The sequence below is a fragment of the Balaenoptera physalus genome (genome assembly GCF_965194825.1).
Source record: "Balaenoptera physalus genome assembly, chromosome: 16".
Lineage (NCBI taxonomy): Eukaryota > Metazoa > Chordata > Mammalia > Artiodactyla > Balaenopteridae > Balaenoptera > Balaenoptera physalus.
In genome coordinates this window covers 4,442,152-4,461,851 of record NC_138898.1, presented here as the reverse complement: position 1 = coordinate 4,461,851, position 19,700 = coordinate 4,442,152, and the positions used below count along the sequence as shown (strand labels likewise).

The 19,700-nt window shown below is 54.5% G+C and overlaps 1 protein-coding gene across 4 annotated transcripts; it reads right to left on the bottom strand.

Moving 5' to 3' along the window:
* Positions 1–10,999: 10,999 nt before the first annotated feature.
* Positions 11,000–14,150, bottom strand: LOC309646124 (uncharacterized protein). Of its 4 annotated transcripts, none has more exons than XM_082432102.1 (4): positions 13,852–14,150; positions 13,547–13,736; positions 12,130–12,338; positions 11,000–11,076 (listed from the first exon to the last, which is right to left on the bottom strand). In XM_082432102.1, the coding sequence occupies exons 1-4, from the start codon at positions 13,881–13,883 to the stop codon at positions 11,061–11,063; spliced, it is 447 nt and encodes a 148-aa protein (XP_082288228.1). In that variant the 5' UTR covers positions 13,884–14,150; the 3' UTR covers positions 11,000–11,060. The 4 variants fall into 4 exon arrangements, 2 of the variants coding, with proteins under 2 accessions (XP_082288228.1, XP_082288227.1); XR_014255188.1 differs by having other exon boundaries at positions 11,034–11,076; positions 11,200–12,338; XR_014255189.1 differs by having other exon boundaries at positions 11,036–11,359; positions 11,470–12,338.
* Between the last annotated feature and the right edge of the window lie 5,550 nt (positions 14,151–19,700).

Genomic DNA, 19,700 nt, shown 5'->3' with positions numbered 1-19,700 from the left:
GCCAGGGCCGGGGCCCCCAGTTCTGGCTCTCTTGCCCTCTCCTAGTTCCTCCCCAGCTCCTAATGACGGTGCTGATTTCTGGGGCAGCAGCCATAGTGTCCGCTTCTTTGGGGTTTCTCCACTGTTCCCTTCCGACAGGAGCTGGCACAAACTCCTCTGGGAGGGAGGAACAAGGGGGCTACAGGCATCAGAGGCCAGCTGGAGACGCCCCACTACCTTCTGGCCCTGCCCAGCCGCTGGGGAGGTGTGGGCCCAGGGCTGGGACCCTGGATCCTTGAACCACGAGGGATCGGAGAGCTTCCTCCAAAGACCCCTACCACCCAGGGGGATGGTTTTTCTCAGGATGGGGGTTGTGGCTCATACCCCCCCTGGGGCCAGAGAGTTCTAGAGCCAAACCCTTGAAGGACAAAGCCCAACATGGAAGAGCCCTCGCCTGAGGCCGGGCAGCCCCCTGGACAATGGGCTGTCCTTGCGCCCTGCTCTGCATCTCTGGGCATGACCCAGGTCACCTGGGACCACTAGCTGTGTGTCCTTTGAGAACTAATGGTGGGCCAGCTGAAGGCAGGCCAGGAGCAAGGGCCTGGGGGCTCCCTCACTTTGCCCTAAGATTCTGGGATTCCCGGGGGAAATGGTTAACTTCAAAATATGCACATAAATGTTCTGCAAAGGGGCAGGAGGCCGGCCGTCCAGGGTCCTCACCGCTCGCTTCCCCAAGGTCCTCCCTCCAAGCTTCTTCCTTGGCCTCTGCTGGCCTCCACCCCGCCAAGACCTGCAGCCTCAGCAGCAGCCAGAATACCGATGCACAGAGACTCCGCGGTGGAAACAAGCGCTACCTTTATGACTCACCCGCGGCCTCCCCAGGAAGCGAACACGAGCTTCCACCCTGGCCACGGGGGCTAGGACTGGAAACGGGCTTCTGTTTCTTTCAGAGCCCTGTTGTCTGGGGTGAGTGAGCCACAGCGGCTGGGTGGAAGGGGGCAGTGGGGGACGGCTGGGACGTGTCCCTCTGCGGCCTGGTGCCCCTGGGTTCACATCACCCGCATCCTTTGGAGATAACGGGGGTCAGAGTGGAGGCGCTCATGCTGTCCACACCCCGCATCTTGCAGAGGAGGACTTTGAAGCCTGGAGTAAAGACAAAGGCACACAGGATCCCCCAGAGCTGGGGGCTGAACCGAGGCAAGCCCCAGGCCCTGCCTCGGAGGCCCCCGTGTCCCACTGTCCCTAGCCCTGTGCTGCGATCTTTTCTGAAATGGAAAATCCCCAGGTCCCATCCCCACCCCAGAGCCCTACCTTTGCACCCAGGTGGAGACACGGCTGCAGGTAGGGTTTGAGGTCCAGGTCGGTGAGGTGCCAGCCTGGGACCCCCTGGAAACAGCCCCTCTTGGGAAGCTCGGAGGCCCACCACGAAGCTGAAGAGGGCCAGGAGGTTGGCGTAGCCGACCAGGAAGGGTGAGCTTCGCAGGGCCAGGCGGCGGTGGCTCCGGGACCTCCAGAGGACACAGGCCCAGAGCAGCAGCACGAAGCCCAGCCAGCTGGTGTAGGAGAGGCGCCACGCCTGCGGGGAAGCAGCGCCGGGGCCAGCTCTTCTCAGAGCACCGCTCGGGGACCAGCGGTTCCGAGCCTTCTTAAAACTTCATTTCCAAATCCAGCGGCCCCCACCAAGAGCCCCCATTGTTAGAGCAGCCAAGCAGGGCTTCCCCTACTCGGCATACACTGATTTGGTCCTTCTGTCAAATCCACTGTAAAAACATGGATAAATGCATTTTTGCAACAGCCAAAGCTCCCTTCTGAGCAGGGTAGCTGGAAACTCAGGGTTCCCAGTCCATCTCCCAACCTCAGAGCCACCATCGGGAGTCCCATCCCAGCACGGGAGGATGGGCAGGGCAGGGCAGCCCTCTTCAGAGACCCTCCACGACCAGTGAGACTCGCTCCTTACAAGAGGTCTTTCCTTCGTTTCTAATGGTGATGAAAGCTTGGCCAACCCAGCAACAAGGACAAGCAGGAGAAACGTCTTACCACACAAAGGCCTCTGTGAAAAGGACACGTGGGCCTCCATCCCAACCATTCCCGTCCTCAGGCCCCGCTCAAGGTACCCCCAGCTCGCATGGGATCTTTCATCACGGATGCCAAGGGCCTTCCACCTCTCTGAGCTGCATTCCAAGTGCCAGGACCCAAGAATATACAATGGAGAAAAGATAGTCTCTTCAGCAAGTGGTGTCGGGAAAGCTGGCCAGCCTCCCGTAAATCAATGAAATTAGAACACTCCCTCACACCATACACAAAAACTCACAGTGGTTTAAAGACCTAGATATAAGGCATGACACCATAAAACTCCTGGAAGAAACATAAGCAAAAACATTTTCAGCCATAAATCGTAGCAATATTTTCTTAGATCAGTCTCCCAAGGCAAAAGAAATAAAAGCAAAAATAAATAAATGGGACCTAATCAAAGTTAAAAGCTTTTGCACAGCAAAGGAAACCATCAACAAAATGAAAAGACAACCAATGGAATGGGAGAAAATATTTGCAAATGATGCAACCAACAAGGGCTTAATTTCCAAACTATACAAACAGTTCATACAACTCAATATCAAGAAAAAAAAAAAACAAAAAAAAAAACTCAATCAAAAAATGGGCAGAAAACCTAAGTAGACATTTCTCCAAAGAAGACATACTGATGGCTGATGGCTGATAAGCACATGAAAAGATGCTCAGCACCACTAATTATTAGCGAAATGCAAATCAAAACTACAATGAGGTGTCACCTCACACCAATCAGAGTGGCCATCATCAAAAAGTCTGCAAATAACAAATGCTGGAGAGGGTGTGGAGAAATGGAAACCCTCCTACATGGTTAGTGGGAATGTAAGTTGGTGCAGCCACTATGGAAAACAGTATGGAGTTTCCTTAAAAGACTAAAAATAGAGCTACCATTTGATCCAGCAATCCCACTCCTGGGCATATATCTGGAAAAGTCAAAAATTGTAATTCAAAAAGATACATGCACCCCAATGTTCATAGCAGCTATGAAATATTTACAATAACCAAGACATGGAAACAACCTAAATGTCCATCAACAGATGAATGGACAAAGAAGATGTGGTGTATATATATGTGTATACACACACACACACACACACACACACACACATATATATATATATACACACACACAATGGAATACTACTCAGACATAAAAAAAATGAAATAATGCCATTTGCAGCAAAATGGATAGACTTAGAGATTATCATACTAAGTGAAGTAAGTCAGACAAAGGCAAATATCATATGATAACACTTATATGTGGAATCAAAAAAAATGATACAAATGAATCTATATACAAACAGAAACAGACTCACAGATATAGAAAACAAATTTATGGTTATCTAAGGGGAAAGGAAAGTAGGGGAGGAATAAATTAGGAGTTTGGGATTAACAGATTCAAACTACTATATATAAAATAGATAAGCAACAAGGATTCACTGTGTAACACAGGGAACAATATTAAATATCTTGTAATAACCTATAATGGAAAATAATCTGAAATATATATATATATATATATATATAACTGAATCACTTTGCTGTACACCTGAAACTAACACAATATTATAAATCAGCTATACTTCATTTAAAAAAAAATTTCCAAGTGTCAGGACTAAAAATGCGTTTTATCTAAACCTGAAGCCTGGCCATCCCCAGGGGCCATGGGATCAGGCAAAACCCAGGTGGAGTCTGGCCACCCAGAGTACCTTGCCCACCCATCAAAGTACCTTAGACCCACCTCCATTGGTTGGTTCTCGGCAGATATTTCCAGAATAAATGAACGAGATGTCCCCACTGCGGCAGCCCAGTGCAGGCTTAGGAACTCCCTCTAAGCAGTCTACGGTATGCCATCATTCAGGAAGCTATTATTAGGTGCCTTCTGTATGCCCAGCCTGTGCTGAGCATTGCAGGGACCACTAAGTGGCATCAGCTCTGTCCTCCAAGGAGTTAAAACCAAGTTGGACAGAGACGGTCCCAGGAACTCGCCGGAGGACCAGATAAGATGGAACGTGGTAGCGTGTGTGTCTGTGCTACTCGGAATTCTCGCCTCTTTCCCAGAAGGAGGTGAGGATGGGAGCCGGGAACACGACTGCCCTCACGTCTTCGGGTCATCACAGCCTTGCAAAGAACAGTCTAGAATTCTCAACCCAGGGTGGTTTTGCCCCTCCCCCGCCGGGGGACCTTTGGCAATGTCTAGAGACATTCTGGCATGGGGGGGGGGGTAGATAACACTGGTATCTAGCGGGTGAAGCCCAGGAATGCTGCTCAACGTCCTGCATCGCACTGGACAGCCTCCAGCAAAGAAGAATCCCGCCCGAAATGCTGCTGGTGCTGAGGTGGAGAGCCCCCCTCTAGCCCGGATTAAGTTAGGATTAAGTTAAGAGCGTGGGTTTTAAGTCAGCCAGACATGGTTTCATGTGGGCCAGCGACTTAAGCGCTGTGATCCCCTATTTCCTCCTCAGTAAAATGAGCACGACGATTACACCGACTTACGAGGCCCCTTTCATCCTGAGAGGACGGAATGAGGGGCTGCGCGTTCCAGGGCCCTGGGGCTCGGCTCACACATCCAAAAAGTTGCTGTTCTCACCATTCTGATGAACCTAAAAATTGCCAGATTGGGACAGAGACTCATGCACTCCACGCCCCCCAGCCTGGGTTTTTCTTGCCCCAAGAACGTCCCCCAAGCAAGTGTGAGGTGTGGTTCGGATCTCCCACATCCCGTCTGAACTCGACAGCTGTGGCCTGGGTGACCGGCCCAACTCCGGGGTGAGGGCTCCCATCTGACTGTCCCCCTGAAGAGCCCTGGCCATTGCCTCCTGCTTCTATGTGGTCTTGGAGGTGAAGGGCTTTGATGCATTGAGACTAGGAGCTGGGACGCTGTGGGGTTTGCAGGCCCTCGTCGGGTCTTTGAGAACATCAGACTCTTTTCCGGCACAAAGAAGGCTGGTGGGCTCAGGCCCAGGCATTGCCCTGGGGCTCCACGCAGAAGGGGGAGACCCTGCCAGCTCCCACCTGTGAGGGGCGTCACCTGGCAAAGGAGGGAGGGGGAACCTCTTGGGGGTTCCTGGACGGGAGGCCAGAGGTCACGGGCTCCATGGCACTCCCAGGACGCCCCAGATGAGCCCGGACACCGCGAGGTGGAAGCCAGCACAGAGGGCAGTTTTCCGTTACGTTTCCAGCGACAACTTGTATAAAAGCCACGTGAGACTCCGAGGGACGTGGTGTCCTGCTGTGGTCAGAGTCGTGGTTTCTAAAAGCCTGTTTGGGACCCTGAGTCTCCTCAACGTGCCTTTCCTCGCCTTCCCTCTGGCACCTGAAATTGATCTTCCCTGAGCTTTCGGGCGAATAATCCCAGAGCGTCTGCATATTACATCACCCCTCCCCAGCACTCCCACCCTCAGCACCGACAGCCCCCCGCCCTCAGCACCGACAGCCCCCTGCCCACCACAGGCCCCCGTGTCGGTGCAGTGCTGTTTAAACTCCCGGGCCGCTGCAAGGCCTCACGCATCCATCCCTTCCAGAACCTGTGATGCGCCGCGCCTACAATGAGCTAAAAAACTTCTGCTCCTGCATCCACGCTGTGTCCAGTCTGGTGGCAGAGACGGTAGAGAATCTCACACACACACATGTAAAACGACAGCTATGCTCAGGGCCAAGACAGAGGTACACGGTGGTCAGAGAGGCCAGGGCGGCTTCTGGGGGAAGGAAGGAACGATGGAGGCTCACTGAGCTGGGGTGGGGACGGGAGCCAAAACGAGCCTGAACAACCCTCTGTAGAGGGGGCGTTGCTGAGGAAGGATGCCGGGAAGCTAGAAGACACAAGAGGTCACCCAGGGTCCTGAAGGCCGAGTCGAACGCCCTGGTCTTTATCCCAAGAGCAATGGGGAGCCAGTGAAGGCTGTGGTGGGTGCAGGGCAGCAAGGTTAGATTTACTGGAAAGAGTACCCCCAGCTGCTATGCAGAGAACAGACTAGAGGGGACAGGAGTGCGTGGCAGACCATCGGGGGCATTGCCGAGCCCTGGGAGAGTGGGGACGCTGCGCTGGTGGCCTGAAGGGGCGAATGAGCAAGTCTGGAGTAACTTAGGACAATGCAGAAGCAACTTTTTGGTGCATTCGATACTGGGTTGAGGGAAGGCGAGAACTTGCTTGCAAAGTTTGGATGGACGGAGATACCAGTCCCCTAGGCAGGACATTCTGGAAGCAGACCAGATCAGGGAGACACCCAGAGCCCTGTTTGGGGCAGGTGAGGTCTGAGGGCTTTGAGGACATTCATCCCCTACTTAGCCCACGCTCTTCTCAAGCAGAGAACTACTTATTTCACACCAAAACATATAGACTTCACCCGGGATGTTCTCCCAGCCAGGAATGAACTTCCCATCACCTCCACCTATAGAGACCCAACCCACCCTTCAAGCTGAGCTCTTCCTCCCCTCCACCCGGTGTCCCTGGTTGAGGCGATGCAGGGAGCCCCAGAGGTGCCCGTCTTCCCAGGACCACAGCCAGCAAGAAGCGCCTCCCTCCCCAGAGAGGGTTCCAGCCCTGCTTCTCCTCGGCCTGCTCTCCAGCAATTCACACGCACACCTTAGCGCCCTGCCTCGGGGGTGGGTTCTGGAGGACAGAAACCCAGCCTTGTGGTCTCTGTAGCCTCCACAATCCCGTGCCCGCCGGGGGTCAGGCCTGGAGCCGTCACCCTGCCTCCCCTCGGAGCGCTGGCGGGAGAGAGCAGCCGGTGCTTGTGGAAGCCCCGTTCCCCCTTCTCCTCGCGCAGAGCCCAGGCGGGGCAAACGGCTCTGTGCAGAAAGCGCTCTGTAAAATGCACCGTGTGCAGGAGTTTCAAGAGACAGAGGCCCCCGGCTCAGCGAGTTTCAGAAAGGAGCGAGAGGGTGATGAACGGCCTCGGCTTGTTACCAGGAGAAGGAACCAGGGGCTCCGTCTGCAGCAAATAAAGTGCGCATGTATATCACCGGCGGGGCTCTGCCAGAGGGAGGCTCCTGAACCCATTGGACGGGAAAGCGCAGCTCCCAGTTTATCCGAGCAGCACACAATCAGGTTCTTATTTTGGATGAAATGTGAAAGCATTTCACTTCCAAAGTTGGGGGGGGGTGGGTCCCCTGGCCCCGCGTGGGGGGCAGGGTCTCAGGTTCACGGCTCCTATGCAGAGAGGAACTTCTGAGAGGCTGCCTCAAGGCATGGACAAACAGGTGTGATTGCTTTTTGTTTTTCAATTAATCCAGAAGATTCTATGTTTGAACTTCTCCATCCTGGGCAGCGCTACGAGATAGGTCTAAGGCAGTTTTAACCTGGCCTGGCTTAGTGGAGGAAGAAATTAGAGTTCATCTGTAGTATATTAACGACACCCTTCTGCTTCCCCTCCTCCTGGAGCTACCTGCAAGATTCAATCCAGGGCGAGCTATGAGCGTCTTTTATTAACTACACCCTGTGCCCGGAGCACTGGGTTAGGCACGGTGGGGAGAGAAGGAAGAGGGCTCTCGGGGTCTGTAAACAGATGCTGTCACAGAGCTGCCCGTCCCCAAGTCCAGAGGGACAGGCCCGACCCTGAGAAGAGAAACTCAGGAAGGCGCTTGGTCCAAGAGTGACAGGGCAGAGTGGGGAGGTTTGCTTTCACTTCAGAGAACACAGCCGGCTGTTTGCAGATACAAATCTGTTCCCGGGGCTCCTTTGGGCCTGGGCACTCGGAGTTGTCATGGGGCTGTGCATAGAAACAGATCCAAGGTAAAGGATGGGCTCGTCCTGCCAAGGTGAACAGGGGTATAATCACCCTGGAGCGAGTGGCGTGGGCAGTTATTGACACAGACTACTTCTTTGAAGATGGACAGCTTCTCATCCGGGCTGGGGAGGCTGGGTTGGTGACCTTGGGCAGGTTATTTGCTCCTGGGAGCCCCACCCGCAGATGAGAGGCACCTGCCGACCAGTCCCCCTTGTGTCAGGAAGCCGTCGCCACGCCTGCCGCCTCAGTATTCCTACCTACGTCTATCACGCGAAGCAACGAATGACACATGGGTGTCAGGCTTTGCCCCGTGCAGAGGGGCTGGCCCCTTGCTTGGTTCCCCTCAGCCAGCAGCACTCCCTACTCGGTGTTTACAGGCCAAGGCTGGACCTCTGGCTGTGCTGCCCACTGGCACCATCTTGGTTGGCTGAGCTTGCGATTCTCCTGGTGGTTTAACTCAACTTTGGCACCTTTTTACTATTAAGACAGAAGCTCCGGGGCTTCCCTGGTGGCGCAGTGGTTAAGAATCCAGCTGCCAATGCAGGGAGCACGGATTTGAGCCCTGGTCCAGGAAGATCCCACATGCCGTAAAGCAACTAAGCTGGGGCACCACAACTACTGAGCCTGTGCTCTAGAGCCCACGAGCCACAACTACTGAGCGCGCGTGCCTAGAGCCCATGCTCCAAAACAAGAGAAGCCACCGCAATGAGAATCCCACACACCACAACAAAGAGTAGCCCCCGCTCGCCCCAACTAGAGAAAGCCCATGTGCAGCAACAAAGACCCAACACAGCCAAAAATAAATAAATTAAAAAAAAAAAAGGACAGACGTTCCGGCGTTGCACTGCCTGGGTTTGAATTCCAGTTTTACCACCTAATACGGGTGTAACCTGAGTGGGTGACACTCCTTCCGCCTCAGTTTCCTTGTCTATAGAACAGGGACAAGGATAATGTAAAGCACATGAAACGGCACCGGGCAGGAGGAAACCCTCCGTAACTTCCCTTCTTATTGTAGCTGTTACTGTTACCATGGTGCTGCGCGGGGCTACTGTAGCGGGTGCCCCTCGGGGTGTCTTACCTGCTCCTCTTCGCCGCCCGAGGTGCACAGCACAGAGCGCAGCTCCTGGGCTTTACCTTTGCTTGGCGACCTCGTGGGGAGCACCTCCCTCCCTTCCCGCTTCTGGAGGAAAACAGGGCTTTTAAATCCCCAGTTATCTGCCGAATCCCACCTATGAGACTGCTGGGTACCTAAGATGCCCTCCCTCCAGGGGAAGAAGAAGCCACGGGGGGTGGGGTGCGGATGTTCAAAACTGAGGCTGGGCCCCCCGGAAACCCTGCCTCTGAGGACTCTAGACCATTGGGTAGGAATCCCTTCCCCCAGGTCCCCGCTCCGCTCAGCCCTTGGGCAAGGGGTGGGGCGGTGAGCCACGTGCTTATTTGAAACACGCAAACACTGTTATTTCAGCAGGTAAGCGATACGGAGTGAGAGCTTTCATTCTTTTTGCTGTGGCAAGTTTTCACAATCTGGCGTGTGTTTTGCTCTCCCAGCATATTGCAATTTGGATTCTAAATCTTCATCGGAAGTACTTGATCTGTATTTAGATTTCATAAAGTGTAAAGTGGAAAACAGAGATCCACGCACCCAAGTTGTTCCAAACAAACCTTCAAGTTTCCCAATAACCGAGTCAAGTGTTAGCTTTTACATTTTCATTTTAATTAAGTAAAATGAAACATCTGTTCCCCGGTCGCAGGAAGCGCGTTTCAAGTGCTCAAAAGCCACACGTGGCTGGTGGCGGCTGGTGGGCTGGATGGTGCCGATAGCGAACATTTCCCCCATCGTCATAGAAGGTTCTGCCTACCGGGCGGCACTACTCTAGAACAACGCCCTGCGGGGCCCAGTGAAGATGCCAGATGGCGGGGGTCCTGACGAGCTCCCGGCCAGGGCTGTGCTGCAGGCTCACGGACCAGGCTCCGAGTGGCTATGCTCTGGAGCATATGCATGCATCCCGTTCTGGCCCCGCCTCCTTCTAAAGCAGCCTACCCGCCACGCTCCCCTGGGGCTCCTGACCCTCTGTAAATCAGGGCTGGCAAAACCTCCAAGAATTTCTGTGAGCAAGTCATAAGGTAACAGGGCTCGCTCAGGGACCTGTGCCTCCATCGATGGGCAGCTACAATTTTTTGCAGTCCTTTTGCGCATTAAACTGAAACATGCATCTTTATAACTTACACCCTCCCACCTTCCTTCTGTCCCCTGGAGCTGAGTGGAGACAAGTTGTCTCGGCCACATGATAGCCCTTCAAACATTCTAAGGCATCTATCACATCTCCTTAATCTTCTCTTCTGCTTTAAACCGTCACACCCCGTCTGTTTAGTTCCATGGGAGGAGAAACCTGGTAAGCAACTATCAGTCACTCACACTCTAGTGAGAATTCGCTCACCTGCTTGCTTTCCTCTGGAGGAGTGGGCAGGCGAACAAATGGTCCCAGCTCTCTGGGGACAACTTACCCCAGGCTGTGGGGCCCGCTGTGGCAGCAGGAGGACCAGTGTGTAGTAGGACAGCAACAGAATCAGAGGGTTTACAATCTCTGGCCAGTCAAGGCTGGGAGGGAGGTGGAACTTCCAGAACTCTGTGTGGTTGGTCTTGATGAGTGCAGTCATCGCCAGCAGCCTGCCTGCAGAGAGCCAACTGGGAAGTCGCCAGGTGCTGCCGTGGACCACCCCCACCCCGCCCCCAGGTCTGGCACCCCTTCCGGGCAGCACCTGCATCTTAGCCTTCTCCACCCCAAGGAGCCCTTTGCCTGGGGGAGTGGATGACCAGACTCGGGGTGAGGGTGGAGATAGAGTAAGGGCATGCCATGGGGCCCTGGCTGCCTTGGAGCAAACCCTGCTTAGACGGCCTTTCCTCCCCAGTGTGCCCCCAGGGCCAACTCCAGGAGTTTCCCTTGTGGGTTCCCACAGCCCCCTGCCCCTGCCCTGCCGTGGGATGGGACTCGTCACGTCGCCCAGCTGCTCATCTGCCTCCCCCGTCGGATGGGGAGAGCCGTCTGCCTCGCCTGTTGCCCTCAGCGCTTGACCCTCGGCTGTCAGCCACCGACCCTTCTGAAGGGCACTGGAAGCCCGTCTATAGGTGGGAAACCTAAGCAAGGCCGCATCTCTCCTGTTTGCTCCTATATTACCCGGGCCAGTACCTGGAATATTATAGGACCTTGATATAGAAGGGCGCTGGAAGCCCGTCTATAGGTGGGAAACCTAAGCAAGGCCGCATCTCTCCTGTTTGCTCCTATATTACCCGGGCCAGTACCTGGAATATTATAGGACCTTGATAAGGCTGGTTGAATGAATGAATGACACGACAGCAGGTAGCTCAATGTGGAGGTAGGCGGGGCTTCTCTCCTTCTGGAAGGATGCAATTGTGGGCACAGACCTTAGATTTCCCGCCCCTGTGTGGCCTCCTCCCGAGCTGGCCATGGCCCTATCCTCGGCCTTCAGGATGCGGAAGCTGGTAGACACTTCTCGGCCTCATTCTCCCTCATGAGGTCAAGAAGGTACCAGTAGAAGAAGGCTTTGCTAGCCCGAAGCCAGTCCTTTTGGGGGACACGAAAATGCAACCCTGGCCGTCTAAAGAGCAGCAACCCCCCCACCAGGGAGGTTAGGCCCTCCACCATCCATGGTAGGGGGACGATCGGGCCAGTACCCGGTGTAAATGTCGTCAGGCGGCACGAGGTCCTGGAAGAAAGGGAGCTGGTAGAGGTACAGGCCCCCCAGGTGGCCGACAGTGAAGATGGCCGTGAAGACACAGAGGGTGCTGAAGGCCACGGTGCTCAGAGCCCGGCAGCATGCCCACCAGGAGCCCAGGCCCAGGAAGGCCCCGGAGTACACGGCCGAGGTCATGGAAGGGGAGACCATCCCTGGGGAGACAGCCCCCACCTACGTGACGGGCAGCCCCGCCCGGCCCGGAGTCCCAGCCAGTGCTCTGAGACCCGGCCCCGGAGAAGCCAGCTCTGGAAACAGCCTGCAGGACTGGTCATGACCGCCACATGTCCCAGAGAGAAGGGGGGGCCCTGTAGACACCCCAGCTTGGGCTTCCATGGGGTGGCCTGAGCCCTTCCACCTGAACAGCAGCAAGAGCTGATGGGCCATGTCACTCCATCCCTGTTCCACTGAGCCAGGGGCCACTGTCTCTCCATCTCTCTTCTGCTCCGGGGAACCCACCGTCCAGTTCTCAGCTGGGCCTCTGCGTCCCCTTTCTCTCCGCAGCAGTGGCCTCGTTCCCTGAGGGCCCCCACCCCATCCCAGCCTCCCTGGGGTCCGTCCACCCCATCGGGCAGCCCAGCACTGGCCCTGCCAAGGGGACCTCTCGGTACTTGCTGCGCCCAGGAGAAGGGTCACCAGGACCTTCCATGCGGCGGGTGGGAAGGGCTCCAGGACAGCTTTCAAGCCCGAAGTGAAGGCGGTGACCTTCAGGACCAAGTCCTTGCTTGTCCCCTCGGCCTCCTTGGTCTTCTCGTCACTGACTTCAGAGCTTGAGCTGGGGATGTCATCCTCAAAATCACTCTCATGATCCTGGAGAAGTCAAAGGAAAAGCCAGGAAGAATCCTGATGTCCTTCCCTGCCTGACAGGTGAGCGGCTCTCCTACCCGAAAGGGTCTGGAACGAGCATCCGCAGTGCGAGGGGCCCAGAAGGGGGAGTGACTCGCTGACGGTCACACAGCGAGGTCCAGATCCAGGCAAGAGCCCACGCTACTGGGACGCCAGTCTCAGCACTTGACCTGCACTCTTCCTTCGCGTCTCCCTCTGAGCCCTTTCATGCTGATAACCCTGACTGTGAGGATAAAGCCTTGCTGAGTTCTGGGAGGACTTCTAGTAAATTCCTGAACCTGAGGGTGGCCTTGGGGACCCTCAAGAGGTGCCATGGAAATTCCCTGGTGACGCAGTGGTTAAGACTCCATGTTCCCAATGCAGGGGGCCCGGGTTCGATCCCTGCTCAGGGAACTAGACCCCGCATGCCACAACGAAGATCCCGCGTGCCGCGACTAAGACCCAGCGCAGCCAAATAAATAAGTAAATATTAAAAAAAAAAAAAAAAGAGGTACCATGACCTTACAGATCCACCATCCTCCTGGGCCTCTGCTTCCACCCCAAACTGAGGAAGATGAGCCAAAAAGTCTCCCCGGTCCTTCCAGGGACACCTGCACTTAAACCGCCTGTGTGTGTGCACTGGTGTTTCAGCTGAAAGAATGAATCCCTAATGGTGGGAACTTCAGGCAGTGGTGTGTGGGGAGTTGAGGGAGCCTCGGCAGCCCAGAAAGCGTCCCTCCCCAGCCGCCGCCCTAAGGGCCATGCCCATTAGGCATGCCGGGGCAGAGTGGGCATTGCCGGCTGCGGAAGAGCCCCCAGGGTGGGTGCCCTGCCTCGAGCTCCAGACTCACTTCCAGTGCTATTTACTGAGCAGCTAGTGCAGACCTGGCTTCGTCCAGGTGCTGGGGACACAGAGGTCAGCCAACAAAGCTGCTGCCTGGGAGTCACATCCTCCTGCGAGGGTCAGGGTGCCTATCAGCCCTGAGAAGTGCTGACAAGGCCTGCAGGGTTGAGCCTTTTTAACTTTGAGGAACTCCGCATTTCTCTTTTTTTCGTAAGAAGTGCTGAGAAGGCCTGTGGCGTTGACCCTTTTTAACTTTGAGGAACTCGGCATTTCTTTTTCGTGAAGGCCACTCAGCATCTGGTGGGGCACGTGGTCCCACCCGCCTCCTGGCATCCCCTCTCCTACCTACCTTCACGCTGTCCCCCTCTCCCCTGGTCTCGTCCTCTGCGTGGCCCATGGTATCGAAAGGGGAAGGTGCTGTGGTCCCAGGAGACTCTGCCAGCTCGTGGCCCAGCCTGGAGGTGACGAGGCCCACAGGGGCCATCCAGATGTACGGAGCCATGAGGCACACGATGTCCGTCGCATCCACCTGGCTGAACCTGAGTGGCGGGGGAGAGTGTCCAGCCTGGTGCCCTGCCCCCTCCCATCCCCCAGCCCCACCCTTCCCAAGAAGGGCAACTGCCATCCCCCCCACCCTAGGAGGCTTCCCCTCACCTCCTAACCTCCCTGGGCCTCAAGATCCTCATCTGCAAAACGGGGATGTAACAGAATCTACATGCTGTGGGTGTGGTGAGAATTACACAGACACATTAGCATTATCAACACCGTAATTGGCAACATTGCTGTGACACTGCTTGGTACCAACCAGAGTGAACGACTGGGAACGTGGTGAAGAGTGGGGATGCTGGGGTCCACTGCGTGTTGAACCCCCAGCTCCACTGTGTATAAACTGTGTGGCCGGCGAGTTACCTGCCCCCCCGCCCCCTTCTCCTCACTTCCAGGGCTGTTGTGAGATTAGATGGTGCATTTATGTGGATTATTTCAGGTACGCGGCGTGTGGATGGGGTCGAGTGGGTACTGCGGTGGTCACCCGCTGAACCCCAGGCCCCTTCTTGATCTCTTCGGGCCTTGGTTATTTTTCCTGGGTGGGGGGCCCGCTTCCTCCCCAGGGTCAGGTTCTCTGGGGAAGGACCAGGCCTCGCTCCGCTGCTCACCCGCATTCCCAGGTCCCCCTGGCCTGACGACCCCAAGATGCTGGAGGGCCTCCTCCCAAACGTCACCTGCAGAAGATGCAGTAGCTCAGGCTCTGGCCACCGAGGCGCTCTCGGCGCTGTGGGCATGCTGGATGGCCAAGGGCAGGGCTGGTCTTCCCCTGGCAGACCCAGGACACTTGGAGACCCCGGCTCTCGGCAGGAGGGTGGGGACGGCCTTGTCCACGTTTCCTCCTGGTGCCCCCGGCAGGTAGGGGAACATCGTGCCCTCATCCCTGCCCAAGCACAGAGTCAGGCATCACCAAGGTCCAGAAAGGGCCCCAGTAGGGTGAGGCGGGAGGGGCCTGAAGTGGGGGGCAGGCAGAGGTGCCTCAAGTCTGAGTCCTGAGGACAAGGAGGGCGGGGAACCCCCCCCGGGGAAAAGGGGTGGGTTCCCAGGAGCCCAGCGTCATCCCCGTGGGTGATGTCTCAGATAGGCAAGTCAGAAATAGCCCCTGAAGCGTGTTCTTTAGAAATGTGGGAAGAAGTGGCTAAAAGAGCAGGTTAGGGATTCCGGGGTGGGACAAGGGACTGTCTTTTCCCTCAGGAGTGTATGGAACTCTTTGGCTTTTAAATTATGTACATGCATTACTTTGATCGAAAGGAAAAGTTAAAGCAGTACTAGATTTCCTTAATTCATATAATCAGAGCGAGCGGTTCCGAGATGCAGCGATACGGGAATGGGTTACACCAGGTTCATCCGAGGGTCATTACTTACAGGATGGTGAGGCCGTCAATTGCGCGTACGCGGCAGTTAAAAAGAATGAGGTAAATCCGATGTACTGATGACAGAGCAGATGCACGTAGTGACCTCACGTGGCGGAAACACGGAGGGTCCACCCCGCGCAGCTCGAGGGGGGCGGGCGGTACCCCGTGGCCAGATCATGGACGCTTTCCCTTCCTTTTTTATCCATTTCATCCAGGGTTTAACTTTTTTACGATAAGCACGGATTTCTGTTGTAATCAGAACGGAGCTTATGCCATAAAAATATATAAAAATCAATTCAGAGGAAATAAATGTAGCTTCATGCTTTGACTAGAGAAACACATGACTCAAGAAACACGGGGGCTGGGGGTGGGCGGGTGGGAGGAAAGAGGCGAGAAGGAGGCGTCAGCCTGGGGGTGGGGGGCCGTGAGGAGGGGATGCGTAGGGGTGGGTCCCCTTACTCTTCCTGTCGGGGTGCCGACACGCACAGCCCCCCCAATCACACTGGAATTTCAGATGAACAATGGATAATTTCTTAGTACGAGTCTGTCCCAGGAAATATTTGGGACATCCTCATGTAAAAAAGTATTTCTTGTTTATCTGAAATTCTGATGTAGCTGGGTCTCCTGTGTTTACATTTACTAACTCCGGCAGCCCTGCGTTTTGGGGACCTGGGCCCTATGAGAACGTGATGAAAACCCTAGGCCTTCCTCTGAAAAAATGTCTAGGCCCTACTTTGCAAACAATTCCAGGGAATTCACGGAACCCTCTGCAAATCCATCCATGGGTTTAGACCGGGGCTCAGGAAACTTCTTCTACAAAGCACCAGATAGTAAATATCTTCAACAAAAGCAGCCATAGACCGTACGTGTATACCAATGGGCGTGGCCGCACACCAATAAAACTTTACGGGAAATTCAAATTTCAGTTCCCATAAATAATTTCCGTCAGTCAAGAAAAATGTTCTCCTTCTTTTGATGTCTCCCCACCCCTGCCCAACCATTTAAAAATATAAAAACCGTTCTTGGCTGGCAGGCGGGACTTGGCCCTGGGGCCGTGGTTTGCCAACCCCAGGTCTAGAGCCCCCAGCTGGTTCCCTCCTTCATGCCCCGTGCCCTCCTGGTCCTGCTGCAGCCCAGGTGCTCCCTGAATGGAGAGGGCGGTGCATGGTGCCCCCATGAAGTGTGAAGTCTTCAGAAGGTGCCAGGGAGGTGTTTTTAGGGAGACGGTTGTCATGGAAAGAATAGGGGCTGGTTCCAGCGCGGTCTTTCTCTAATGGTTAAATCACACGTGGGCCGGCAGCCTCGGGGCTCCCTGTATCCCAGCTGCCAGAGGGTGAACATGAAGGTGGTCTTTACCGTCGGGTGGTCCAGAGAGAAAGGTGACCTGCAGGGTCCCCTGTGGCAGGAGGAAGAGGATGCCGGTGCCCCACACGGCTCGCAGAAAGTGCTCGGTGCTTCCTGGAAGAGGCGGGGGGGAAATAGATGGTCAGGGGGCCATGCGGCCTGGGAAGGCCCAGGCAGCTCTCTTTCTGAGGCCAGGCCCTGCCCTCACCTCTAGCTGGGTCACTGGAGATGCGTCCCCAAGCGGGTGGTGGCTCCATTGGGATGTTTAGGAGGAGAAATGAAGTGAGCCGTCTCTTCTGGTCCCTATCACCCCCTCTCCTTGAGCTATTTGCTCCTTTGCTCTGTTTGCTGGCAGGACTCACAGCCGGTCTGTGTCCAGCCGGGCCACGTCGGACCCCAGGGTGGGACCATATTGGATGTGTGTCTGTGCACATCACCGTCTAGAGACACCTGCGTGACCTCCCCGTGGCAGGGCGGGGTCGCAAACTTGCTGGCAAAGTGCTGGCGAGCACATCAAGGCCTCTCACGAGGCTGGTCCCGCTCTTCGGGGACGTGAGTCCAACGGGGACAGAGAGTGAGCTTTTCACCAGGCTGGATGTCCTCAGTTCAAAGGGTGGTCTTTGCAGACAGCGGGACCTGGTTTGCCCTGGGAGGTTCCCGGCAAATACTGGTCGAGGGAACACATTATTTAATCAGGCCTGAGATTCAGCCCTTCTTGTTCGTGTCGCCCTTAGGGAGTCCAAACGCTCTTCCTTTTATGAGAAGTGGCCTTAGAAGGTGACTGCTTCTTAATGGCCTTTCTTGATGAAATAAAAAGTGGCAATCTCCCCTCTAATTTTGTTTTTTTACTAGTCTATAAAATCCCAAATCTGGGGATCAGTGCCTTAAGTGAAGAGTAGAAACAATCTTCCAGTGTGTTAATTTACTGGAGAGGAGTATCCCTAGACCCTCTGAGAATATTCCATATTTATCCATCTCTCCTATTGCCTCCGAAGGACTTTCTCACATGGAATACTTCTGTGCTCCTCCGCCGGCTTTGTAAAACGAGGCATCGAAAAGTGTTTGACATCGATCCCTAGGAGGATACTGAGGAAACTCTCTTCCTGGAGCCAAAACACATAAAAAGGCTATTTTTCTAAAGGCTGGACGGTGGAATCTACAAGTTTGGCGTGTGATTTTGTTCACCACTCCCCCCCCGCCCCGACCCACCTGCGTGCCTTGCGGGGTGGTGAAGGTGGCCTACCTCTCATGGAACTGGCCGAAGGTGAGCAGAGCAGCGAGCTCAGAAGCAGAAACGCCAGGTAGACCACTGAGAAGCCATTGTACCTGGAAAAAACAGCTGAAGGAAAAGGAAAACTGAGCTGGGTCTAAGGTGCCCTAGGAGCCCCACAGTGGAAATGAAGACAAACAGGGGAGTGAGCGGGGAACAGATGTGCTGAAATTTCATTAAGAGGATCTTGAAAATCAACCTGTCAGGATTAGATGCTTGTTCTTTGCAAGTGGTTTTTGAATTCTCGGGTTTTTTTCTTTCTTTCTTTTTTTTTTTTTTTAAAGGAAATAAATACTTCTATAGATTCTTCTCCCCCAATCAGTTGCCTGCCTTTGAAATTAACCATTTCTCTGGCTCTCCCACTGATTGGGACCACGTCCCCCCCCCCCCCCTCAGTCTTTCAGAAGTGCTATTGTGCCGGCCGTGATTCGCTCCACACACAATGTAACTTTGAAATGTGATGGAAAAGAAATTAGCATTTCCAGTGAACTGGAAAGAATGCATCTGATTTCAAAATGTGTACTTAAAAAAGGAAAAAGAGTACCCAAATTGTCGCTCCCAACTACAGGGCTTATTCTGTCAAGCCAAGTCTGAAATGCATTTTTGCAGAGGGACAACTTTATTTATGAATAAAGAGGAAGGGAAGGGAAGATCTGGGCACGGGGAGGAAAGGAATCTTTTTTTTTTTTTTAGAGGAAGGGAATATGAAGATCTAGGCAGAGGGAAGGAAAAAAAGAAAAGAAAAGAAAAGCATCTTGAGGATTTAATGTAGCTTGGATTAATCAAAGCGCCGGCTTTTAAGCTGTGTGTCCCCACGGAGGAGTGAATTAATGAGCGATTTATGCAATGAATATATTTTTTTCTTTAATTATCTAGGTATTTCAGACGAACGTGCTTCTTCTGACTTGAATTCTCCAGGTACTTCTCTGAAATTTTAGCTTCACTTTGCATGTATAATTACAGCCTCAAGTTCTTCAGGGAACAAGTCTCAAGGTGGTGGAAAACGTCTCTGGGCCTCCCCCCTCATGCAAAGCAAGTCGGTTGCTCACCACTCAACCCCAACTCTCTCCCGAATCCTCTTGAATGAAGAATCTATTTTGGAATTATCCTTAGGCCAGGGTCTCCAAGGCTGGTTTTGCGGGAGGTGGGGAGAGGCTAATCAGAACCCGGGCCCTGGACTCCACCCTTGGAGACTCAGAACCGGCAGGTCTGGGATGGGGCCTGGGAAGCTGTATTTCTAAAGGTCCACTCCCCCCTACACACACAGTGAGAAGAAAATGCTCAGTTAGGCAAGTTCGCTTATCTGCTGCCTGCCAAGGGCGAGCTGTAGACCCCAGGCTGAAGGCTGGGAAGATGGATTTTCCCCTCTCACAGCACAAACTCAGTTGCAATTTGGATTCCCAAGAAATGGGGAGTAGGGGCTGAGTTTGCAGCCTGTGCGCCTCCGGGGGTCCCTAACCACCCTGGGTTGGGTCTGCCGTCATTGTCCTGGCTTCCAGGAAATGCGGAGGGGGGCTGGCGGCACATGGCGGTGGAATGCCCAGGCTAGGCCCCCTCGTGTGTCAAGGTCAGTCTCATCTCCCCCGGCAGATTTACCGAAATGGATGGCCAGGTTGCAAGAAACAACAGGTTGAGGACCGCCGAGGCGGCTGGAGCTATTGAAAGCTCGGGGTGGCAGATGTCGGCTGGTGGGATGTCCCTTCCTCCTTCAGTAGCCATCGAGCCATCTTACCTGAGAGCAGGTAAGCAGGGCTTGGAAGAGGAGCCGAGACATCACATCTGAGGCCAGGGCCTGCGGGCCGCCTGGCCGACGCCCTTGTCTCTGCAGGGCCTCCTTCTTGTCCTCTTCTGGGCACCTTCCCTGAGCGAGCCCCTGTCTTAAACCAGAGGAGGGGAGTTTGGGAAGGGCTGGAGATCACCGTGATCCGAAGTGCTTGGTCAGTGGAAAGAATCGATCCTTCTGCCTTCTCCCCTCTGCCCCCCACTTGGCC

What these genes read in the sequence shown, in the direction of transcription:
- LOC309646124 (XM_082432101.1), bottom strand. Translation starts at nt 13,883, where the DNA reads ATGAGGATCTTGAGGCCCAGGGAGGTTAGGAG. An exon ending in AGGCCCAGGGAGGTTAGGAG is followed by an intron (nt 13,737 to 13,851) that starts GTGAGGGGAAGC and finishes CCCGCCACTCAG; the next exon opens with GTTCAGCCAGGTGGATGCGA. An exon ending in GAGAGGGGGACAGCGTGAAG is followed by an intron (nt 12,339 to 13,546) that starts GTAGGTAGGAGA and finishes TGACTTCTCCAG; the next exon opens with GATCATGAGAGTGATTTTGA.